The sequence below is a fragment of the Canis lupus genome, chromosome 12 (genome assembly GCF_003254725.2).
Source record: "Canis lupus dingo isolate Sandy chromosome 12, ASM325472v2, whole genome shotgun sequence".
Classification (NCBI taxonomy): domain Eukaryota; kingdom Metazoa; phylum Chordata; class Mammalia; order Carnivora; family Canidae; genus Canis; species Canis lupus.
This window is the reverse complement of record NC_064254.1, coordinates 43,670,963-43,698,016: the sequence shown is the minus strand read 5'-3', so window position 1 is coordinate 43,698,016 and position 27,054 is coordinate 43,670,963. Positions and strand designations below refer to the sequence as shown.

General features: G+C 34.8%; 1 protein-coding gene across 7 annotated transcripts in view; it reads right to left on the bottom strand.

Moving 5' to 3' along the window:
• DOP1A (DOP1 leucine zipper like protein A) overlaps positions 1–27,054 on the bottom strand; it is a 108,725-nt gene that overhangs the window by 66,960 nt on the left and 14,711 nt on the right. For all 7 annotated transcript variants that reach the window (XM_035698089.2, XM_049092299.1, XM_035698092.2 and 4 more), the window contains exons 2-3: positions 6,713–6,903; positions 2,758–2,939 (exon numbers count right to left, since the gene is read on the bottom strand). In XM_035698089.2, the coding sequence (XP_035553982.2) occupies positions 2,758–2,939; positions 6,713–6,850 (320 nt within the window). In that variant the 5' untranslated portion in view covers positions 6,851–6,903. The remainder of the gene's footprint in view (positions 1–2,757; positions 2,940–6,712; positions 6,904–27,054) is intronic.

The window sequence follows — 27,054 nt, the reverse complement described above, 5'->3', positions numbered from 1 at the left end:
AAACATGAAAAAGTATTTAACATCATTAATGATCAGGGGAATATAAATCAAAAACGCAATGGGGTATCACCTCAAAACTGTTAGAAAGGCTATTATCAAAAAGACAAGAGATAACAAATGCTGGCAAGGATGTGGAGAAAAGAGAGCCCCTTGTATGCTGTTGGAGAGAATGCAAATTGATACAATTATGGAAAACAGTAAGGAGGTCCTTCAAAAAATTAAAAATAGAACTACAATACAATCCAAAAATCTCACTTCTGGATATATACCCTAGAGGAAATGAAATCAGGATCTTGAAAAGATGTCTGTACTTCTATATTTACTGCAGCATTATTTACAATAGCCAAGACACTGACAGATGAGTGGATAAACTGTCACACATGCTTATGCACACACAAGTGCACACACACACATACATGCACTCTGAATGGAGTATTTGGTCATAAAAAAAAATGAAATCTTGACATTTGTGACAATATGGATGAACCTGAGGGCATTATGCTAAGTGAAATAAATAAGTCACACAGAGGAAAACAAATATCGTATGATCTCACTTAAATGTGGAATCTAAGAAAACCAGCTGCATGAAAACAGAGTAGAGAGACTGGTGGTTACCTAGGTGATGGGGGGAGGAGAAGTGGGTGAAGCTGGTCAAAGGTACAAACTTCCAATTACAAGATAGATAAATTCTGGAAATGTAATATACAGGATGGTGTCTATAGTTAACAATACTGTATTTAAAGGTTAAGAGAGTTGACCTTAAAAGTTCTCATCATAAGAAAAGAAATCATAACTGAAGTTATGATGGATGTATTGACTAAACTTATGGTAATCATTTCATAGTATGTACATATATCAAATAATATGCTGTATGCCATAAACTTATACAATGTTATAGTCAATTACATCTCACTAAGGATGAGAATTTCACATATATATGAAAAAAAGAGAGAATGAGTGACCTGGAAGTTAGGTAAGAGGAAATTATCCAGAATACAACACAGACAGACAAGAGGTTTTAAAACAAGAGAGGATAAGAGATGGGAGAGCCAGAGTGAGAAGATCTAACACATGTTTACTCATAGTTCTAAAAAGGGGAGAGAGAACAGATGGAGTAAAGGCAATTTGAAGAGATTCAGAATTGATAAAAGTCACTAATTCATAGACTTAAAAATCCCAATAAATCCCAACCAGGATAAATAAAATGATACCTCCCTTAAATACATCACATAAAAAAAATAATTTTATGTGTCATTTGGTACTAATGACAAAAATGTGGAGGAAAGGCTCTTATGGATAAGGTAACTAGGTAAGTATTCTCTGAGGATTTGATATTTAACCAGAGACCTGGATTAGAGCATCACAGGGTGAGGGAAACAAAAAATTAAGGAAGAATAAATAAAAAGAACTGTGTCACAGAATGGAGTAATTTGGATGGAAAGTGGAAGGAGCTGGAGGTAATTGACACAGGCAGGACCAAAGTATATAAAACTTTAGAAGCCACAGTAGGGACTTTGAATTTTACTTCTAAGTAACAGGAAGAACTCAATGGAGGTTTTCCCAGGGGAATGACATCTATTTAATGTATTAAAAATTTTACTCTGGTACTGTGGGGAGAAAGGGCATAAAAAGATAAGAACAGATATTACATGCATGCTAGAAGGCCAATGACAAAGACTAAGCTAGAGATAATTTACCTAAGAATAGATGCTGTCAGTCAGGGTGAAAAAAGTAAGTGCACTGGAACATCTATCAGAACAATAGCTAACATTTATTGAGTACTTCTATATGTTGCACATTGTTCTAGGCACTTTATACGTATTTACATTTTTAAATCTATTAACAATCCTGTGAAACTGGTAAACTTATTCTCCTTTTGCAAATGAGAATACACACAGAGAGGTGAAGAAAATGATCCATGATCAAAGAGCTGGTGAGTGGTAAAGATAAACCATTTTGATCCCACAGCTTCTGTTCTTTACCATTATGAGACCTAGCTTTTAGTGACAGAAGGTACATGAGAAGAATATGGGCAAAAGAAAACAAGATATTAAGTGTAATCTTTTGGATTTCAGGCTTGTATAAATGGATGGAAAATGATGCCATTTACTGAACTTTAGTACACTTGCAGAAGGCGGGGTTTATAGAAAATGAGTTTAGTTTGGAAGAGAGTGAGTTTCAGCTGCTTTTATAGAACCACACAAAAAATGGCGAGTAAGCCAGAAGTTTAAAGCAGAAGCCAACACTGGTGATACCGAGTTGGGAGTTAGCACTTAAAAGAATAAACCATGGATGTGGATAAGCTTATCCAACAAAAGAATACAAAGTGAAAAACATAAGACTAAGCAATCTTTAAGAAATTCTGTATGTCCATATGAAGACTGAAAAAGTAAACTGCAGAATGTAAGCCAAGAGAAAAAAAATACTTCAGGGAAAGAATGATTAACTACATTGAAAACTACTAAGAGATAAAGGTCTCTTATTTTTTCTCATCATAGTCCTTAAGTTTAAAAAGGCAGATAGCAGTATAGTCTCAACAATTCTAAACAAAAACTTGCCATAAATGACAAAGAAAAAAAAAACTTACATAAAGGAATAGCCTAAATTTTTCTGAAGCATTTAACTATCAAAATATTTGACATTGATCTAAAAACTTCCATTATTAAGGAGTTTTCAATATTTTAGTTTTTACTGCATAAAACATGAAACAGTTGAAAATATTTTTAATTTATATATAAATAATAAAATTATTCTTACCTGTATAAAAAAAGATCTTTGGCAAGTCTCTTAGGACCAATGATTTTGAAGATAATTTCATATGTTTCAAGTGCCTTTCGATGAACTCCACCTGGTAATGCTGGATGTAGGCATTGAGCTAGGCGTTTGCCTATGGTCAGCTTTTTGGGTACTACTTGGTACTTTGCATTATTTTGTAAAACCTTGAAGAAAACATTGTAATTCAGTTGAGGAAAACAAAAATATATCTTTTATTTCCATTTTCTAGCACAGAATTATCAAAAATCCTTATAGGACTTCTTTAGGCTCTAAATATTTATAAAGGATGCCAAATTACTCTTGCCTCAGTCAGTTATATCTATCAGTATATGCCATATTTAAAATTAAAACTGAGGATGTAAAAAAATTATTCTGTTAAAAACTAAACCCACCACATGGTAACAGAAACAGCATTTTTATGTTAAAAAAAATCACAGTATTTTGCCAACAAATTTATTCACAAAAGAAGGAAAGGATTTAGATTTTTGCTGATCTCTAATGTCAGTCAGCCTTAAATCTATTTTTGATATGCTGAAAGATATGAAGGAAATTGAATCTCAACATAAATGTAGGTGGAGGAGGGACAACCATTGCTTTAGTATATCATATGATATCAAGGAATTCTAATGCTTAAAAGAATCTACTTAAGATTATAACTGCCCATTTGTTTTTGCTAATTTAATATCCCAAGTGGACCAAATACAACTAACTGTATTTATTCAAACATAGTATTTCTTTAGAGATAATGGTCAGATCAGAATTTATAGACAATTCTATTTTATAAACCACCTAAGGAGATTTGTTAAACAACAAAAAGAACTTTATAAGTAAGTTCTTCTAAGTATTAAAGTGTTGCTAGAACACTACAGAATAAACACTCAGAATAAAAACAGTATAATATGCTAGAATTGGAATTTAGAAGAAATATAAAAAGTCATTTATTTTACAAAAAAGAACAGAAGTTAAAATACATAAAATGACCCGCCAAAGGTACCACAATAGAAAAGTCAGGACTAGATCTCCCAAATCAATCAATCAATCAATCAATCAATCATTCATTCATTCATTCACGGCACAGAGAGAGAAGCAGAGACACAGGCAGAGGGAGAAGTAGGCTCCCTGTGAGGAGCCTGATGTGGGACTCGATCCTAGGACCCAGGGATCATGACCTGAACCAAAGGCAGATGCTCAACCACTGAGCCACCCAGGTGCCCCTAGATCTCCCAGTTTATAACAAAAGTAAAGGTTTGAACTGAGGTACAATTAGAGATACCATTTTCAATGTTCTTCCAACTACAATCTTTTAATTCATTGGATGCAAAGAATGTAAATAAAATTAAATCTATAAATGAAAAGCAAGTTAAGGGTAAAACATCAGGAATAATACAGCTATGAAAAATATTTTTCAACTAGCTACTTCTGTTAACAAAATATTAATTTGAATTTTAAACACAAAGCCAAGAGTCAATATTTACATATTTTAATTTGTTTTTTAAATAATCTCCACACCCAACGTGGGGGGTCAAATTCTAGATCCTGAGATGAGAAGTCACATGTTCTTCCAACTGAGCCATCAGGCACCCTAATATTTACATATATTTTAAGGAAAAGTATAATTATCTCTGCAGAAGAAAATTTAATGATCTATAACACAAAATGTTTTGATGAAAAAACTATTAAAACCAAATTAAATTTAAAAAGAAGAGTAAAATATAGCATCATTTTTTTAAAAGGATTTTATTTATTTATTCACGAGAGACAGAGAGAGAGAGAGAGAGAGGCAGAGACACAGGCAGAGGGAGAAGCAGGCCCCATGCAGGGAGCCCTACACAGGACTCGAGCCTGGGTCTCCAGGATCACACCCTGGGCTGAAGATGGTGCTAAACCTCTGAGCCACCCAGGCTGCCCTATAACACCATTTTCTAAAGGCATTTCTGAATTTAAAAACTTGTATAAATTTAGTATATTAATAAACAATAAAATTTTATATTAAAACATGTATTTAAACTATCTTCAACAAATTTATATTACATATATTACATATAATCCATGCCTGTTTTACAACCTAAAGTAAGGTTTTCAATGACTTGCATATCCTACTTTGGATTATCTGGATATGGTAAAATGTTTTTGTAAATATTAAGTAAAAAAGAAAAACAACTTATGTACTCAATTATGTATATTAATTTCTGCAATTTAATAAATTGCTTTTAAATAGCATTCTTAGTAAGTCCTCAGAAAGAGACTCTTCAGGGAGCCTGAGTAGCTCAGTGATTGAATGTCTGCCTTTGACATTCCTCAGATTGTGATCCTGGGGTCCTGGGATTGAGTCCTGCATCAGATTCCCCAGAGGCAGCCTGCTTCTCCCTCTGCCTATGTCTCTGCCTCTATGTCTCTCATGAATAAATAAATAAAATCTTTAAAAAGAGAAAAAGAGAGAGAGAGAGAGAGAGACTCTTCAGAACAAGAAAGAACCTCATTACCTTTAAAGCACATTCATACTTTTGGAGTGATTTCTTGAGATTATTTTAAGAAAAATCTGACAATTTATCAAACCTCAAATGATAAATCTTAGAATTTAACATGTCAAGCATTAGTCTGTACATTTAATTTTAAGATAAATCCTTGGCACATTAAAAATGAAAGCTATTTTTAAAGCTATCAAAATAATTATCTGTAGTATGTATGAGGTGACACAGTAGGGTCCTCGTAATGTATTTTAAGACAATTTCTTTCCTAATTGTATGCTCAGCTGTATGATGTTAATACTTACTGGGAGGGTTCTCATTTCTTATCTTCTTCTCCACTCCATTTAATATTTAAAAGCATTCCAATTCAATAATAATGGCTAAAAAAAAAAAAAAAAAAAAAAATTCCCTCCCAAATCCCCAATATCAAAACTCTAGGTGTGAGGTACATAGTTTGATCTAAGTTAAAAAACAAACAAGTAAACAAAAAACAGTGTTAAAATTTAAACCTATGAATTGATCCAAAAATGCCATTATAATAAGGGCTTAAAACTGGACATGTTAAGAGGAAATATGCAAGGTAAACCTCCAAGGCCTAAGCAACTACTTGTCACTTTTGTAAAAAGTACTGAATATACCTAAGAATTCCTTGGATAAAAAGTTTTCCTTACTGTTCTATACCATTTGTAAAAGATATGAGTCACCACATTCTATACGCAGTTTTTAATTTTGCTATCAGAAACTGTAGAACCGGGATCCCTGGGTGGCGCAGCGGTTTGGCGCCTGCCTTTGGCCCAGGGCGCGATCCTGGAGACCCGGGATCGAATCCCACATCGGGCTCCCGGTGCATGGAGCCTGCTTCTCCCTCTGCCTGTGTCTCTGCCTCTCTCTCTCTCTCTCTCTCTGACTATCATAAATAAATAAAAATTTAAAAAAAAAAAAAAAAAAAAAAGAAACTGTAGAACCATATCTGATGCTCAATTACAGAAACTTATTAGCCTTCAGAGTTAGCATATTTGTTTCCTACTCTTATGTTTTTTTATTTTTTTAAAATTTTTTAAAGATTTTATTTATTTACTCATGAGAGACACAGAGAGGCAGAGACACAGGCGGAGGGAGAACCAGGCTCCATGCAGGGAGCCCGACGTGGGACTCAATCCCAGGACCCCAGGATCATGCCCTGGGCTGAAGGCAGGCATTAAACCGCTGAGCCACCCAGGCTGCCCTAGTCTTATGTTTTTAATGGCAATGATGGAATATATTTTTCAAATACTGTGTTGATTTGGCCGCAAAAATATGCCTGGCTATACAGACAGGCAACTCATAAAGTAATAGAAGTACCAAAAATAATTCTAAGCTTTAGTTATATTTTTATTATTCTTTACTTCAAATTTTAGAGAAATATAGTAAGTACAAAATGAAATTTCTGATTTTTACTTCTTTTTATGGAATGGATAAAATGGACATACCTTATTAAGTTTTCCAAGTGCTGATATCAAATCTGCCCATTCACTGGAATATTCAAAATTTTTTAGTGCTTTGTCAATTGCAGCTACATAGTTTCTGTATTTGGAGTCACTCAGTAATTCTAGCTCTTCTGTGTTCATCCTCCCACAGCGTCCCACTAGAGACAAGTTCCAAAGTCATGTAAAACCATTACCTATAAAAAAAAGTTTGCAGAAGGAATCAAAGTTACAAAGTAAAGCATTAAAATGGGCTCATATGCTCTTGCTACAAAACTAGTGGATAACTTTAAAATATTTCGTGGGTTAGAAGTGGTCAAAATTGGTCAGCTACCATGTAAAGTCATGAACTATTACAGACAGCTTCAAAGATAATATTCTTATGTTTATTCCCAGGAATTGGAAAATGACCGTGAGAATGAAAGGAGAGGAAAGACCAGGAAATATTGATACTTCAGTTTAGAAATCACGTTATTTCTCTTTTTCTGATATAACATTTGTGATAGACATATTCCTCTGCTTTGCTTTGATATTAAAATACACTAAGACTGGTTGGATTGGAAATATCAAAGACATGCAAAAAAAAAGAACAGGAAAAAAATTAATTACTTGGAGATCATCTCATTTTATTAAGCAATAAATGAGCACACAGTATAAAGGAACATCAGCTATTTGGAATTAGACCTTACTTTTAATAAAAAAAATACATAGTTCAAAACATGTTCACATATTCTTTGATATTAATTTTAAAAAATGGTTCCAAATCCTGCAGCCCGTTGGGCTGGACTTTGTAACTCTATTCTGACAAAAATAGCAAGGCAGAAGTGAATATACGTAATGGCCAAGACTAGGTCATAAAAGCACTTCAGCTTCCTCCCTTACCCTATGATCATTAGCTCTGGAGAAAGGCAGTTGCTACATGATGAAACACTTAAAGGAGCCCTACTGAGAGGTTCCAGTGAACCTGCCAATAGCTGTGTGAGTGAGCCATTTTAGAAGCAGATCTTCCATTTCCAAACAAACCTTGATTTGGCTGCAGTACCAGCATACTGACTGTAACTTCGTGAAAAGATTCTGAGTCAGAACTACATAACTAAGTCCCCATACTCATGACCTACAGTAATCTTGCTGCTTTAGGCCCCTGATTAGGGGCGTAAATTTATTACAAAGCACTAGACAACTAACAGAGTAGAGCAGTGAACAGAGCAACTAGATAACTAATAGAGATTTAACTGAGGCTCAATCTAAAACCCAATGCTGCTTCTCCTCTACTTTTCTGGTATCCTACTGGATTTTTATCGAACTCTGTACCTTTCTTTAGGATTCATGGATGTGGAGGAGGGTCTAAGAATGGGACTCACAGGATGCCAACATGATTAAATGAAAGGTAAAAATAGTCTCTTCAACAAATGGTTTTAGGATAACTGGATAGCCACATGTAAAATAATGAAGTTGACTCCTTCCTCATATCTACACAAAAATCAACTCAAAAATGGATGATAGATCTAAATGTAACAGGTATAAAAATCTTAGAACACAGGAATAAGTTTTTGTGGCCTAAGGCTACACAGTCTTCCCAGAAATAATACTAAAAACATCACAAGCAACAACAACAAAAAATAAACTGGATTTCATCAAAATGAAAACCTTTCTGCTTCAAAAGATATCAGCAAGAAAGTGAAAAGAGGAAAGGACTTCCGGGGAAGATTGCAGAATGGGAGGACCCTAAGCTTACCATGTCCCACAGATTCAAATAATAGCCACATTGGTATAAATAACACAAAAAATGACCTGAAGACCAGCAGAACAAATTCTCCCCAGCTAAATGTAGAGAAGAGGCCATATTAAAGAAGGTAGGAAGGGTTGTGACAGATCAGGAGCTAAATGGACCCATGGGACTTTCCATGGGAGGGAGGGACATCTCAGGTGTTGAGAGAGGTGAGAAACAAGACTCACATCAGGGAGCCTGCATGGGGAAGATAAATGACCAGAGTATCTGGCTTTGAAAACCAGAGGGGCTAACTTTTGTGAGTTCTTACAACTGGGAGGGCTTAAATCCTGGTCCTTTAAAAATTAAGAGGCTTGTGAGAGAGCAAGGAGGGAGAGAGGAAATTGAGCCCCCCAGCCTTAAAGAGACAGCACAACAAACAGCTCCAATGAGATACAGCAAAGAAACAGCAGTTTGAAAAAAGCCTGGATATCTGGGAGATCTGCTTACTAATCTCAGAGCATGTGCTGGAGGGGCAGGGATCTTTGGGAGACTTCTTCAGTAACTACAAAGGAGCTGGCAGGCACAATTTCTTTCATAGATACCTGCAGGAACCAGCAGGGTAACAACAGCAGCTACCTAACTTGTTAAGAGTGCCTCCTGCCCACCATTCTCCTATGGAAACGCCCCAACCAGCCAGAACTCTATTTCAGATCTTCTCCCACAGCAGACCAGGGCAAACTTTGCTAACAACATGTGACAACCCCCACCCCCACCCCCACCCACTTCAGTGGACCATTCCTCTCCAACCCATGTACCTCAGTCCTCAGCAGCTGCAAGTTGTTCCTGCTGCTGCCAACCTTACTGACCACACATCCTGTTCTTACATTCTCCTACAGCTCTGTGCTCCCATATCTCTGGCAGACTCAAGAGAAGCCCAAGGTAGCCCCAGACTGGCTCAGTAACAAAACAAGGATCAAACACTGTCCATAACAGCAGAGAGCCATTACAGATGAATAAACAGAAGGCAAAAAGCAGCTAAGTCATATCAGCAGGGCATACACAACGCACACAGGAGATACCCCTGAAGCACAAGGTTCTGCTCAACAGGAAACAACACACCACTGGGCACTACAGGCCCTCTTCACAGGCCACTACTTTCAAGAGCAGGAGACATAGCTGACTTTTCTGCCACATATAACAGACACAAAGTTAGACGAAATGAGGCAGATGAATATATCCCAAATGAAAGAAAGGACAAAATCGCAGTGACAGCTAAATCAAGCAGAGGTAAAATATACACCTGATAAAGAATTTAAAGTAATGGTCATAGGGATACTCACTGGACTATTAAGGAAAGAGTGGAGAACCTCATGAGACCCTTAATAAAGAGACAGAAAACATAAAGAACCAATTAAAGATGAAGAACTCAATAATTGAAATTACATATGTATAAATATACATATATTTATATTAATGTATAAAATACATTAATGTATAAAAATACACTAGATGGAATAAATAATAGACTAAAGGAAGCAGAAGAATGGATCAGTGACCTAGAGGACAGAGTAATGGAAAGCACTCAAGCTGAGCAAGAGAGAGAGGAAGACATAATAAAAAATGAAAATAGATTTAGATAACTCAGTGATACCATGAAGTGAAATAACATTTGCATTATAAGGATCCCAAAAGGAGAAGAGAGAGAAAATGGGGGAATGTATTTGCAGAAATGAGAGCTGAAAACTTCCTGAATCCCAGGAATGAAACAGAAATTGAGATCCAGGAAGCACAGAGAATCCCCAACAAAATCAACCCAGGAAGTCCACATCAAGACACATAATAATTAAAGTGGCAAAAAGTAGGGATAAAGAGGGAAAGTTAAAAACAACAAGAGAAATGAAAAGTTACATACGAGGGAAACCCCTTAGGGCTATCAGCTGATTTTTTAGGAGAAATTTTGCAGGCCAGAATGCAATGAGCATGCTATATATTCAAAGTGCTGAGAGAAAAAAAAAAAAAAAAAAAAAAAAACTGCAGCTAGGAATACTCTATCTAGAAGGCCTTCATTTAGAATAGAAGGAGAAATATAGAGCTCCCCAGGCAAGCAAAAGTTAAAGAAATTCATAACCACTAAGCCAATCCCTACAAGAAATATTAAAGGGGGCTACTTAAGTGGAAATGAAATATCAGAAGCAGGAGTAAGTAGGAAATAAAAAAGCCATAAAAATAAGTATACTAATAAAAATCAGTCAAGGGATTTACAAAATAAAAGGATGTAAAGTATGATGCCATATACCCAAACTATGAGGGTGAGAGGGGTAAAGAATGGGTTAAGCAACTGTCAACTTAATATAGACTGCTATGTGCATAAGATGCTATATACAAACTTAACAATAACCACAAATCAAAAACCAGTAATACATATGCAAAAAATAAAGAGAAAGGAACCGACTGTATCACTACAGGAACAAACCATGAGAGAAAAGAGCAAGAGAACAGAGAACTACAAAAAGAACCATAAACCAAGTAATAAAACAGCAATAAGTACATACCTATCAATAATTACTTTGATTTATTTTGAATGTAAATACACTAAAAACTCCAATAAAGGAATAGGGTGACAGAATGGGTGAAAAAGCAACACCCATCTATATACTGCCTACAAGAGACTCATTTCAGACCTAAACAGACATTCAAATTGAAAGTGATAGGATGGAAAAGCTTTTATCATGTGAATGGAAATGAAAAGAAAGCAAGTAAAAATACTTACACTGGGTAAAACATACTTTAAACAAAGACTGTGACAAGAAACAAAAACACTATGTGGTCATAAAAGGAATAATCCAACAAGAAGATATAACAATTGTAAGTATCTATGCACCCAATCCGGAGCACCCAAATACATAAAGCAGGTAATAAAAAACATAAAGGAAATAATTGATAATAAAAAACATACAGGAAATAATTGATAGCAATACAATAACAGGACTTTAATACCTCATTTAAGTCAATGGATAGATCATCCAAAAGGAAATCAACAAGGAAACAGTGATTTTGAAGGACACAATGGACAAGACAGATCTAATGATATTTTCAGAACATTTCATCCTAAAACACCAGAATATACATTCAAGTGCACATGGATCATTCTCCAGAAGAGATCACATATTACAGCACAAAACAAGTCTCAACAAATTCAAAAAGAAAGAAATCATATCATGCACCCTTTCTGACCACAACACTATGAAACTAGAAATCAATTCCAAGAAAAATGGGATCCCTGGGTGGCGCAGCGGTTTGGCGCTTGCCCTTGGCCCAGGGCGCGATCCTGGAGACCCGGGATCGAGTCCCACATCGGGCTCCCGGTGCATGGAGCCTGCTTCTCCCTCTGCCTGTGTCTCTGCCTCTCTCTCTCTGTGTGACTATCATAAATAATAAATAAATAAATAAATAAATAAATAAATAAATTCCAAGAAAAAAATCTGGAAAGAGCACAATGAATGGAACAACCAAAAAATCAAAGAGGAAATAAAAAAATATCGGAGACAAATGAAAAAACACAATGGTCCAAAATCTTTGGGATACAACAGTTCTAACAGGGAAGTTTATAGCAATACAGGCCTACCTGGAGAAGAAAAATCCCAAACAACCTAACCTCACACCTAAAGGAGTTAGAAAAAGAATGGGCACCTGGGTGGCTTAGTCAATTAAGCATCCATCTCTTGGTTTTGACAGGTCATATCTTAGGGTCCTGAGATGGAGCCCGGCATCACATGAAGCCTCCTTGAGATTCTCTCTCTGTCCTTGCTCTCACCCATGTACACTAATAAATAAATAAATCTTAAAAAAAAAAAAAAAAAGAAGTTAGAATAAGAAGAACAAAACCCCAAACCAGAAGGAAGGAAATAAAGATTAGAGCAAAAACAAACAAAAACTAAAAAAACCAACAGAACCAGGAGCTGGTTCTTTGAAAAGATCAACAAAACTGATAAACCTTTATTAGCCAGATTCATAAAAAAAGGGGAGTACTCAAAATCAGAAATGAAAGAAAAAAAAAATAAGAACCAACACTACAGAATTATAAGGGATTATAGGATAATATTATGAAAAAATTTTATGTCAACAAATTGGACACATAGAATCCTACTGCCTCCCAAAACTGAATCAGAAGAGAAAATTTGAACAGACCTATCATTAGTAATGAAATTGAATCAGTAGCCAAAAAAACTCCCAACAAACAAAAGTCCAGGACCAGACAGCTTCACAAGTGAATTCCACCATACATTTAAAGAAGAGTTAATACCTTTTCTTCTCAAACTATTCCAAAAAGTTAGAAGGAGGAGGAAAGCTTCAAATTCATTTTAGGAAGCTAGCATTACCTGAACTACAGGTCAGTAACTCTGATGACCAGAGATGCAAAAATTATCAACAAAATATTAACAAACTGAATCCAACAATACATTTAAAAATCATTCACCACAATCAAGTGGGATTTATCTCAGGAATGCAAAAGTGGTTCAATATTTGCAAATCAATAATCTGTATATCACATTAATGAGAGGAAGGATAAACACCATATGGTCATCACAACAGATGCAGAAAAAGCATCTGACAAAGGACAACATTGTGTTCATGATAAAAACTCTCAATAAAGTAGGTTTAGAGAGAACACACCTCAACAAAATAAAGACCATATGTGAAAAATCCACAGCTAACAATATACTCAATGCTAAAAAGTGAAAGCTTTTCCTCTAAGATCAAGAACAAGACAAGGATATTCACTATTATCACTTTTATTCAACAAAGCACTGGAAATTCCAGCTTGCAGCAATCAGACAAGAAAAAGAAATAAAAGGCATCCAAACTGATAAGGAAGAAATAAAACTTTCACTATTTGCAGATGACATGATATTATATATATATATAAAAATAAACCCTAAGGATGCTACCAAAAGCCATTAAAACTAATAAAAGAAATCTACAACATCACAGAACATATAATATACAGAAATCTGTTATATTTCTCTATACTGACAATGAGGTAGCAGGAAAAATTAAGGAAACAGTTTATTTCTAATTGCACCAAAAAGAACAAAATACACAGGAATAAACTTATCTAAGGAGGTAAAACACCTGTAGTCTGAAAACTATATAACACTGATGAAAGAAATTGCAGATGACACAAACAAATCGAAAGATATTTCATGTTGGGAGATATTCATGGATTGGGAGAACCAATATTATTAAAATATCCATGCTCCCCAGAGAAATCTAGATTTAAAGATTTAATGCAAATTCCTATCAAAATACCAACAGCATTTTTCACAAAACTAGAAAAATAGTCCAAAAATTTATATTTGGAACCACAAAGGACCCCAAATAGCCCAAGCGATCTTGAAAAACAAAGCTGGAAGTTACCACAATTCCAGATTTCAAGATATATCACAAAGCTATTATAAACAAAACAATATGGTACTGGCAGAAAAACAGACATAAATGAACTGAACAGAATACAGAGCTCAAATAAACCCATGCTTATATAATCAATTATTCTATAACAAAGGAGGTAAGAAATATAATGGAGAAAAGGCAGTCTCTTTAACAAATGGTGCTGGAAAAACTGGAGAGCAACATGCAAAAGAATCAAACCGGACCACTTTCTTACAGCATACACAAAGGGAATAAAGACTTAAATGTGAGACCTGAAACCGTAAAATGCCTAGAAGAAAACAAAAGCAATAATCTGATATTGGCCATAGTAACATTTTTCTTGATATGTCTTCTCTGGCAAGAGAAACAAAAGCAAAATTAAAATTGGCACTACACCAGAAGCTTTTGTGCAATGAAAGAAACCATGAACAAAACAAACAGGTAACCTACTGAAGAGAAGAAAATATCTGTAAAATGATCCAATAGGGGTTCATTTTCAAAACATATAAAGAACTTCTATAACTCAACACCAAAAGAATCTGATTTAAAAATGGGCAGAAGGGCAGCCTGGGTGGCTCAGTTGTTTAGTGCCGCCTTCAGCCCAGGGCATGATCCTGGAGACCCGGAATCAAGTCCCACGTCAGGCTTCCTGCATGGAGCCTGTTTCTCCCTCTGCCTGTGTCTCTGGAATAAATGAATAAAATCCTTAAAAAAAAAATGGGTAAAGGACTTGAATAAACATTTTCCAAAGAAGACATATGATACTGTTGGCTAAGAGACCCATGAAAAGCTGTTCAACATCAATAATCATGTAAATGTAAAGATAAACCACAATGAAATATCATCTTATATTTGTCAGAATGGCTAAAGTCAAAATGACAAAAATAACAAATGTTAACAAGGATGTGGAGAAAAAGGAACCCCCATGCACTGCTGGTGGGAATGCAAACTGGTATAGTCACTGTGGGAGACAGTATGGAAGTTCCTCAAAAATTTTAAAATAGAATTACCATATGATCTACTAGTGGGAATTTGCCCAAAGAAAATGAAAACACTAATTTGAAAAGATATATGCAAATCTATGTTTACTGCAGCATTATTCATAACAGCCAAGACACAGAAGCAAACAATGTCCATTGATAGATGAATGAATAAAGATGTGGTATATGTACCCACAATGGAGAATTACTCAGCCATAAAATGAGACCATGCCATTTGCGACAACACTGATGCACTTAGAAGATATGATGCTGAGTTTAAAAAGTCAGAGAAAGACAAACACCATGACTTTACTCATGTGGAATTTAAAAACAAATGGACAAGAGATTAAAAAAAAAAAAAAACAACCTCTTAAATATGGAGAACAAAATGGTGGTTACACGAGGAAGGTTGGGGTATGTGGGAAATAGATGAAGGGGATTAAGGCTACCTGTATCCTGATGAGCACGAGTAATATACAGAATTGATTATATTGTACACTTGAAACTAATACTGGATGTTAATTACAGTTAAATAAATAAATAAAATTGATTTTAAGGATGGTCACACAACTCTGTACTGAAAACTAAATTACGTGTTTTTAAATAGGTGAATTATATGGTAGATGAATTATACCTCAGTGCAGATATCTGTATCTCTACGTATCTACATCTACATCTTTTTTTTCTATAGAATGGATCTTAGAGAATCTGTGAATTACCTTGAATTATATGCAAAATTTACCTCTTAAATTTACCTCTTAAATTTTATTAGGGAGATAGTCTACTATTTTTATAATATTCTCAAAATGGTTTTTAACAAAATCCTCAAAAGGGTTAAGAGTCACTACTCTAGAGCATATAACCTATATTAATAATAGCTGTTTGCACTGAAAAAAGGTAAAGATCTATGAATCTATTAAATCAAAATTTTCTTGGTTAAAGCTGTGACAAATATAAACTTCCCAATTCTCTACCTTGATTCTTTTATCCATAAAATAAAAACAAATCCCCAAATGCCATTTCTAGAAAGATTATCTTAAACAGAGTCACTTGACTTATGAAACTATTTACTTCAGTACATACACCATGTGCCAAGCACTACATTTAGATGCTGAATAAAGAGAATACTCCTGACCTCATGATACTTTCATTCTCAATTGGGAGGGGTAGGTCCTTAAAATAATGCAAAATTTATTTTGGGGGAAAACATACTTTATTGTTATACCTTCATAGTCTGGGCTCTCACAGCAACAAAACATAAAGGGAGAAGTTAATAGTAATACAGTAATAGCTCGAGACTTTAACACCTTATTTACATCAATGGACAAATCATCCAGAAAGAATGTCAACAAAGAAACAGTGGCTTTGAATGACGCATTAGAATAGGTGGACCTAACATATACAGAACATTCCACCCAAAAAGAGAGAATACTCTCTTCAATTGCACATGGAATATTATCCAGGGTACATCACATGTTAGGCCACAAAACAGGTCTCAGTAAATTTAACACGACTGAAATCACACCAAGCATCCTTTCTTCCCACAATGGTATGGAAGTAGCAATCAGTTACAAGAAAAAATCTGGAAGGAACACAAATACATGACACCACACAACATGCTACTAAACAATAGTTGGGTCAACAGAGAAATCAAAGAAAAAAATAAATAGATGGAGACAAATGAAAATGAAAACACAATGGTCTAACATCTTTGGGATGCAATAAAAGAAAGCAGTTCTAAGAGGCAAGGTTATAGTGACACAGGCCTACATCAAAAAAGCAAGAGGGGTGCCCAGCTGGCAGTCAGTGGAGTGTGAAACTCTTGATCTGGGGGTTTTGAGTTTGAGCCCCACAGTGGGTGTGGAGATTACTTACAAAAAACAAAATCCTAAACAAAAAAGAAAAATCTCAAATAAACCACCCAACCTTACACCTAAAAGAGCTAGAAAAAGAACAAAGCTCAAAGGCAGTAGAAGCCAAAAATGACATACAGATGGCCGACAAACGAAAAGATGCTCAAAATCAAAATCATTAGGGTAATGCAAGTCAAAACCACAATAAGGTATATCGTTTTATTGTCAGAATAGCTAAAATTAAAGAAACATAAGAAATAACAAGTGTTAGTAAGAATATGGAGAAAAAAAAACCTTCATGCACTGTTAGTATGAATATAAACTGGTGCAATTGTAAATATAAATTGGAAAACAATATGGAGGTTCCTCAAAAAATTAAAAATAAAAATACTACATGATTCATGAATTCTACTGGAAATTACACAAAGAAAACAAAAACACTAATTTGAAAATATATATACACCCCTAGTTTATTGCAACATTATTTATAATAGCCAAGATACAAATGCAACACAAGGGCCATGGATAGATGAATAGACAAAATATGGAGTATTTCTCAGCCATAAAATGAATGAGATGTTGCTGTGTGTAACAACATGGATGAGTACAGATGCTAAATGAAATAAGTCAGAGAAAGACAAATATAATTCCACTTATATTCCACGTTGAATATAAAAAATTACAAATGAACAAAAAGAAGCAATCAAAAAAGCAGACTCTTAAATAGAGAAAAAACTGGTGGTTGTCCGAGGGAAGGTGGGTGGATATGTAGGTGAAATAGATAAGCAGATTAAGAGGTACAAACTTCCAGTTATGAAGCACATAAATCACTAAGATAAAAATACAGCACAGGAAGTATAGTCAATAACATTGTAATAATAATGGTGTAATAATAACCACCACTCAGTGGTTAAGTGTCTGCCTTTGGCTTAGGTCACGATCCCACAGTCCTGGGTTCAAGTCCTGTAACAGACTCCATAGGGAGCCTGCTTCTCCCTCTGCCTATGTCTCTGCCTCTATCTGTGTATCTCTCATGAATAAATAAAATCTTAAAAAATAAGTAATATTGTAATAATGTATGCTGAGCACTGAGTAATGTACAGAATTGCTGAATCAACAGTTCTACACCTAAAACTAATATTGTCAATTAAATTTTAATAAAAATAAATAAGTAAAATAGAGGCATAGGATAATACACATTAAAGATCATTATAAAAGGCAAACCAGAAGGCCAAAAAGATTTTTATATTTCTCTTTACTGATTTTTATTTTTTTTTAAATGTTTTTTTTTAATTTTTTTTATTTATGATAGTCACACAGAGAGAGAGAGAGAGAGAAAGAGAGGCAGAGACATAGGCAGAGGGAGAAGCAGGCTCCATGCATCGGCAGCCCGATGTGGGATTCGATCCCGGGTCTCCAGGATCCCGCCCTGGGCCAAAGGCAGGCGCTAAACCGCTGCGCCACCCAGGGATCCCCTGATTTTTATTTTATAAAAGAAAAATAGGGGTCCCTGGCTGGCTTAGGTGGTAGAACATGTGACTCTTCATCTCAGGATTAGTTCAAGTCTCACACTGGGTGTGGCACCTATTTAAAAAAATTAAAAATAGGTCTTAATTATGAAAAATGCATTTAATAAAATAGAAACAATTGAAAGTAAACAGGTGGATATTTTTGCCAAAGAATAACAATGTTAACATAATTATCTATTTAATTGATATAGCTAAGATCATATAGCATATGTCTTGGTACTCTATGTTTGCCACCAACATTTTCCACATTAATTTGTATGTAATCATAACTCTTAATGGTTTCATTAAGTGGATATATTATACTTAGTCTTCAAAAAGAGACTGCCATACTAAACAATTAAAGCCATAAACTTTGATAAAAGAGTTAAATATTAACACATAGTGACATATAAGGAATGAAGGTTAGAATGAACACAAACTAAAGCATTTCTAGTTTTGCTTCTGAGAAATTACAGAAGAACTGTAAAACCAAATTAAGTTTAGGGAAAAAATTCAACTTGACTGGATTATCTGAAAACATATAATAGTATAAAATAACTAAATTATATTCAATATACCTAAGAATAGTGGTAGATAAAGCACATGTATAATTTTTATTGACAAGGATTTTTTCCCCTTGTAATATTTCCAGTGTAAGATACATCATTTTCAAGATAAGATATATAGTATTTGTGCACTGGGAAAATTAACCTGAAAATCAATTTAGAAGTAATTTATATAGGGATCCCTGGGTGGCGCAGCTATTTGGCGCCTGCCTTTGGCCCAGGGCTGATCCTGGAGATCTGGGATCGAATCCCACGTCGGGCTCCCGGCATGGAGCCTGCTTCTCCCTCTGCCTGTGTCTCTGCCTCTCTCTCTCTCTCTCTCTGTGTGACTATCATAAATAAATAAAAATTTTAAAAAAAAAGAAGTAATTTATATAAATAAAAGCATTTTTTATTTTTAAAAATATTTTATTTATTTATGCATGAGAGACAGAGAGACAGAGACAGAGAGACAGAGACAGAGAGAGGCAGAGACATAGGTAGAGAGAGAGAGAGAGAAGTACGCTCCATGCAGGAAGCCCATATGGGACTCAATCCCAGGACTCCAGCCAGGATCACGACCTGAGCCGAAGGCAGGCGCTAAACCACTGAGCCACTCAGGCTTCCCAAATAAAAGCATTTTAATTGTAATAAGACTAATAATCTAATTGTGAAGCAGTATTACCTCAACTGACAGATTTTCTGACATACTTTTTAAATTTGGTATAAAACACTAGCCAACAACAAACAATTAAGTTTGTGGGGTTTAGACTTTTGTGTTTGCAGCTTAAAAAGTTAAGTCAGATAAGAAATTTGCTTTTTTTGGTATTTATTTATTTTTTATTTTTGTATATATATTTTTTATTGGAGCTTGATTTGCCAACATATAGCATAATACCCAGTGCTCATCCTGTCAAGTGCCCCCCTCAGTGCAGAAATTTGATTCTTTAAATATTTATTTAGTTAAAAATTATCTAAATATTTTAATATAACTAAAAAGAGTTTATATAACAAAGACACATATAACTATCTGGTGGAACATTATAAGCAAAATCTTATGCAAACAGCTGAAAAATGAGAAAGATCTTTTATAGAAATTTCATCAGGAGGGAGCTATTGTACTTTCCTTTTGTGTGAAAAAGTGGTCAGATCCTAGGACTAGAAATTAGGTTTTGCTTCCTCAATGACTTTTAATGAAAATAAAATTACTCATTACATATCAGAAGAAAAGTGTAGGGATATCACTTTTTAATTTTTCATCCAATCTATAACAAATGCAAATTCTAAGTCTCAGGTATTTTATTTTTCCATATTTTATTTTAAAGTGGTTTAGATCAGTACTTCTCAAAGTGTGGTAAAGAACCAGTTTTTTCCCCAGTCAATTGCTGATAAAAATATAAACCATGTACATAGTTGTTGTAGGAATATCAAACATTGAGAGGCACCTGGATGGCTCAGTTGGCTGAGTGTCCAACTCTTGATTTCAGTTCAGGTGATCATCTCCAGATCTTGAGATAAAGCCTTGTGTCCCACTCCAGAGTCTGCTTGAGTTTCTCTCCCTCTGCCCCTCCCCTCATTTGCACTAGTGCTGTCTCTCAAATAATAAACCTTAAAACACACACACACACACACACAAGCAAAAAAAAACCCCGATGTCTAATACTTTCATCTGTGTTTATCTCATGTTTCCTTAATAAAGAATTTGTGAATGGCCCACAAATCACACTTGGAACACCACTGGCTTAGATCCTAATGCAAATATAACATTTCCCATTTGGATCAAAGAAACTTTATACACTGCAACTTCTCCAGAAATGTTGTAATACATGGCAAAAACTGCACATGTTCAATAACAAAACAGTGTTTTGTAGAACCCCAAGTCCACAAAAAGATGGACAGTAGGAGTTAGGGTCTCCAAGCACAGGAATTAATAATGTCAAGACAGCTGGGAATCCAAATCCTAGTTTTAACACTTAGCTGTATGACCTTGGGTGAGATGTCAAACTTCAGTTTCCTCAACTGTAAAACAAGATGATAATACCTAGCTCAATGGCTGTCAGAATTAAATAAAGAACATATTAAACTTATCAGAGTGGCACATAGAAAATGCTCAAAGAAGTTATTGCCACCATTAGCACTAATAAAAACAAACAGTATGAGGAAGTAAGTAATTATAAGGACTAATAAATTTTAATTAAGAACAAGATATGGCTCTGAATTTAGTAAAGGTAGTAAAATGCAAAACTGAAGACGGTTAAATTATACCCAATTGTCTCATGAATGCAAAATGTGTCACTGCCAAATGTGTGGTTTTGTTTTTTTTTACTATTTTATTAACCTGTACATATTTAACATACCTATTAAGTTCTAATATATGCTCATAAAACTATCACAACAATCAAGATTCCTCACCAAAATTAAAATATTGAACATGTGCATCACTTTAAACAAGAAACCAAACAAGAATTCTATCACCACTATCAAATGAGTTTTATTTGTTTGAAATTAAAACAAAAACAAAACAACCCCAAACCCAAAACCTATTTCTTGATCAATACAATAACTATTTAATGTAACTAGGAAACCTGAAAAGGTAAATTAAGACTGTGGCTTGTTCTTCCATAAAGTGCTGCAGGTAAAGTCAAATGGCATTTATAATTTTTCTTTCAGTATGGAATTGTTGAATCACAATATTGCACACCTGAAACTAATATAATACTGTAAAAAAAAAAGTTATCCTTGTTAAAAAAATTCTTTCTGGAGCTATTAATAAGCAGTTTTTTTAAATTTAATCTATAATCATATCCCTTGACAATTTAGCTGTTATTTCTAAGTTATAACTCACATAAATTGGACTTGAATTGTCATAAAGCGTGATTTAGTGTAGTGTTTTTGTCTCATTCAAATATAAAAATTAAAACAGCTGTTAAAGAAAAAAAGACATAGATTTCTCTATGCAAATTAGACCCTATGAAAATTATCAGAGTTTTCATACTTTACAGGGTGAAAAGGCAAAATTTTAGTAAGAAATAAAACATTCCAACAGACCATCTAATTTAAAAAAATTTAAGTGGTTATAAAAAACGAATAGACCTAATTTCAGAAAATAACCAAATAAAGATATTTTGGCTAATCTGTTTATTACTAGCTGAGCTCCCTGCTTCCCTGTCTCCATTGCCATGAAAAGTCAGGAGAGGGATGAAGAGACAAAGGACTATTCAGTATTAGCCAATTCTACAAATATATCTGGGGACTTTCCAAGAGTTTTATCACATTCCAACTATGTAAATAAATAGATTAAAGTACCATGAAATTCAAGGGGGAAAACTCTACTTGTTCATTATGAATGAAAAAGTACTTTAAAAAATGCTATATATATGTATGTGTATACATACACACACACATATATATACACAGCAGACACTCCAAGTTTTTTTACCAAATGAAAAATTATCATTCAGTTATTACTGTTACCACCTAACAAATGAATGTGACAATTATTAACAAATTTATTTCATTTTGGTCAAAAGTTCTAAGTTTCAAAAATTGACACACTAATGATCTTTAGCAAATAATTTTTTCCATCAACTCATACAGCCAGTTACTCCAGAGAACTAGAAACTTTCCGGGAGACCTACCAATATAGATAAAATAAAACATCTAACAAGTATTTCACAAATAGGTTAAGGTATCCACTAGAATCCTGATATTCTGTACTTCCCCTCATCTGACCCAATCTCAAACCTTCAAAATATTATACACTCTAAGAAACTCCAAATATGTGGTCAACAGATCTGCAGCTTTTCTCTGCACATCAGCTGCCTTCTGGTCCTAGCTACCTTCTCAGGATAAGACCTCAGATGCAGCAGAGAAAACAACATCTTAGCTGACCTTAAATTGTGGCTTACTACATGCCAGGCACCATTTAAATGCTTTGCATATTTTAATTAATTTAATCCTATTTGAGCCCATGAAGTAAACATTATTGTCCACACTTAACAAATAAAGAGACAGAGGTATAGAAATATTATAAATGGCAGAGTCAGGGAACAGAAATAGTCTAGCTTTAGGGTTCTAACTCTTTGAGGGGCAGAGAGAGAATCTCAAGCAGACTCCCCCAGAGTGCAGAGCCTGATGCGAGGCTTCATCTCACGAACCTGAGATTATGGCCCTCTGATCATGATCTGAGCTGAAACCAAGAGCAGGCACCCCTGGGTGAAACCACCCAGGCACCCCCAGAATTCTAACTCTTAACCACTACTCTTCAGTCTCATGGAGGCTTTTTTCCTTTTTATATCCATCCCATTTCAGGGCCAGGGAGTGAAATGTCTTCCTTATTCTCTCAATACTTACCTGGCAAAGTCCCAATCTGGGTTGAACTTGATTATCTGCTTTTTCTATGCCTGAGCTCAAGCAACTGAACATTGCTGGAGAAAAATCATATAACCACAGGATGGCTGACTGCATTTTAAATTGAAAAACAAACCTCCTCAACCAGGTATTCAACACTGTTCTAAACCACTGTTTCCTTAGTAAATCTATTGCCTGACACAAGTATTTCATACTTTGTCTTCTTTTCAAAACTCTAATACCACCTCCTTCCATTGTTGCTAAAGACCAAACTGCAAATTTAATTAAGAAAACAGAAGCAAATGTCACCACCCAGCAATTGCACTACTAGGTATTTATCCCAAAGATACAAATGTAGTGATCCAAAGGAGCACCTGCACCCCAATGTTTATAACATCAATGTCCACAATAACCAAACTGTGGAAAGAACCTAGATGTCCATTGACAGACGAATGGATAAAGAAGATCTGGTATGTATACAATGGAATATTACTCAACCATCAGAAAGGATGAATACCTACCATTTACAACGACATGGACAGAACCAGAGGGTATTATGCTAAGTGAATAAGTCAATTGGAGAAAGACCATTATCATACGGTTTCACTCATATGTGGAATATGAGAAATAGTGCATGAGACCATAAGTGAAGGAGGGGAAACTGAATGGGAAAAAAAAATCAAAGACGACAAACCATGAGAGACTCTTAACTCTGGGAAACAGACTGAATGTTACTCAAGGGGAGGTAGGTGAGGGGATGGGGTATATGGGTGATGGGCATGAAGGAAAGCATGTGATGGGATGACCACTAGGTGTTATATTTAACTGATGAATTGTTGAAAACTACATCTGAAACTAATGATGTACTATATGTTAGCTAATTGAATTTAAATTAAAAAAAAAAAGGTGTGGTATAAATATACAATGGAATACTACTCAGCCATCGAAAAGGGGAAATCTTGCTATTTACAACAATGTGGATGGAACGAGAGGATACTAAGTCAATCAGAGAAAGGCAATTAAATGATCTCACTCATATGTAGAATTTAAGAAACAAAACGGAGGATCATAGGGGGAGAGAAGAATAAAAGAAGACTAAATTAGAGAGAGAGACAAAGTATATGAGACTCCTAATCATAGGAAACAAACTTGAGGGTTGCTGGAGGGGATGTGGTGGGGGTATAAGGTAACTGGGCGATAGACATTAACAAGGGCACATGATGTAACGAGTACTGGCTGTTATATAAGCCTGATGAATCATTGAACTCTACCTCTGAAACTAATAAAAATACACTGTAAAATAAAAAATAATACACTGTTAATTGAATTTGAATTTATAAAATTTAGCACACCAATTCAATAAGATATTTAACCATTAAAAATAACTTAAGATCATGAAAGAACAGCAGCAATAAAAAAGAGAAGCAAAAGGAATGCTTACATTCCCTCCAACAATCTGCAAACCCATATACACTTATATCCTTATTCTCTACTTTCCTGTTGTGAGGAACAAAGGACCCACCTCCATCAAAGACCTACCCTTATGCTCTTTTTGGATCCCATCTCCTTTTGCTTTTCAAGAATTTTCCTAAAGTACCTTTACTGGTTTACTCTTCTTCAGTAAGTTTCTCTTCCTGTGCAGGATCATTCTCCATTCACCTACAGACAGAGCCCTGGAATCTTCCATAGTGAGAAACTAAAATCCATAGCTTCCTCTTGACTCTCACAGACTCTCTGATTACCAAACCATTTTTCTGTTCTCATTACAAAACTTTCTAAAACATTTTTCTATACTATTTCATTTCTTCATTTCCTCTTTACTCTTCAGCCCACTAAAAAATGCCTCATGACACTCTCCCTCCAAGGAAACCACCCCATGTATGGTTCACCAGTTAACTGCATTAGCCAAAGCCAATGGTCATTTCTCCAGCCTTTCATCTTAATCAACTTCTCAGCAGTATTCAGTACTTGGTTCATTCATTTTTTAGACGTTGTTTCGTCTATGAAGTATGATACTCCCAGAGGTCAAAGCTTTTTTTCTTTTTCTTTTTTTTTTTTTTAAGATTTTATTTATTTATTCATGAGAGACACAGAGGCAGAGGGAGAAGCAGGCTCTGTGCAAGGAGGCCGACATGGGACTCATCCTGGATCATACCCTGAGCCAAAGACAGATGCTCAACCACTGAGCCACCCAGGTGTCCCCAGAAGTCAAAGCTTTTAAAATTAATTACATGCTAATCTCTAGATGGAGAAAATTCTGACATAGAGTTTCACCGTATTTTAATTATATATTTATATTCTCACTTTTGATCTCAGTGAAAATTATAAAAATAACACCTGAGATTCAAAAAATAAAATCCCACAATTCTAGCAAGATGACAAACAGCAAGTTTTATTTACTTGGAAAAAAGATACTAAAAAGTTAATCGACATATAAGAAATTATCCATCTGTTAGAAATAGTCTGAATTCTATAAAAATGATAACTAAAGATTTCTTCTAGCTTTAAATTGATTTTTGTGACATGTCATGAGCATCATGAAGAAAAGTAATTTAGAAAAACAGAACAGTGTGAGCACATATTACAACCTAAAATGATCCTTTAATGGGTAGCTAGGATTCTTTTGTAAGCTTCAAATAGTTAATAGCTGTAACAATGAAACTCAACATATGTCCTTGAGTTAAAGATAATATCCTGTCCCCAAAGCACAGTCGCCAAATAAACATTGCCCAAACATTATTCAAGAAGATGATGATTACTAATAGCAGCTCACACTGACTTCGTAATTACTCTGTGGCAGGCCCCATGCTAAGCCCTTTTACACAAATTATCTTCATAACAAATCCATGAAGCAAGTATGCTCATGAAGTCCTGTATGTATGAACATTTTGGTGTTTGAGGTTTCACACAGAATTAAGAGGAGGAAGCAGGAAGAACTCTGGCTGGCTGACACCTACCTAGCCTGGTCCATAATCACAGTCTTCCTCAACTACTTTTTTACCACAACTCTTAATTCTTCTGCCTGACATAGCCTCCCTCTCCTTTCTTATTCAATTTTTCTAAAACCTATTCAGGCTATATAGCCTTTCTTGACTCTTTAACTCCTCATTTTTTAGACATTGTTGTTTCTTTTCCTATTCCACTTATTTTTAAAAAGCACTATAATAATGTAAGTACATACATTTCTGTTCTTCCTTGTAGACCTTGGCTTAGGGACAGGGACCAAAACTAAACTCTGAATACCCCAAACCTACATCACTACTGAATACTGAAAGTGTATAGGTTAAAGTATAAGGCAAAATAACTATAAATTCTGATATAAAAGGGTTTTGTTTGGTTATTTGTAAAACAAAAATCCTATTTCAATAAATGACCATGGTGGAAGGGGCACTCTATACAGTATGTACAAGAACACAATCTACTCCCCTGAAAACACAATACCAAAAAAGTAAACATGTGCTCTCATGTGGAATTAATCCTAGAGAGGTGCCACAGGTTGGATTGTGCATCCAAAAACATAATTATAAATGTGGCTGTCCTTAAATTAAGGATACCCAGGGATGATGCGAAGATTCCTGCTGGATTAGGGGTATGTTCTAGGTTAGAAATTTTATTATGAAGCACCCAAGGGATTCTTTACAAGATCCAGTAAAGACAGGTTTTGTTTTTCTCTTGGGAAAGGGAGATAGAATTCATGAGAACTGTTAAGAGGGGATAAAAATAATAGTTAAGAAAACAAGTATTTCAAAGAAGTTACCCACATATTTATGAAACCTGTGGACATCACTGATGGTTCAATTACATATTCTGATTTAGTCGTTTCATATTTGTATCAACCACATCTATAGAAAGAAATAAATACTTGTGTGAATAATCTAAAACTGAGAATGTCAACTAAATTTTGGCTTTGAGGTTTATAATGCTTTTTCCAAACGTATCTTTTTCATGTTTAGTATTTACTAATATTAAAT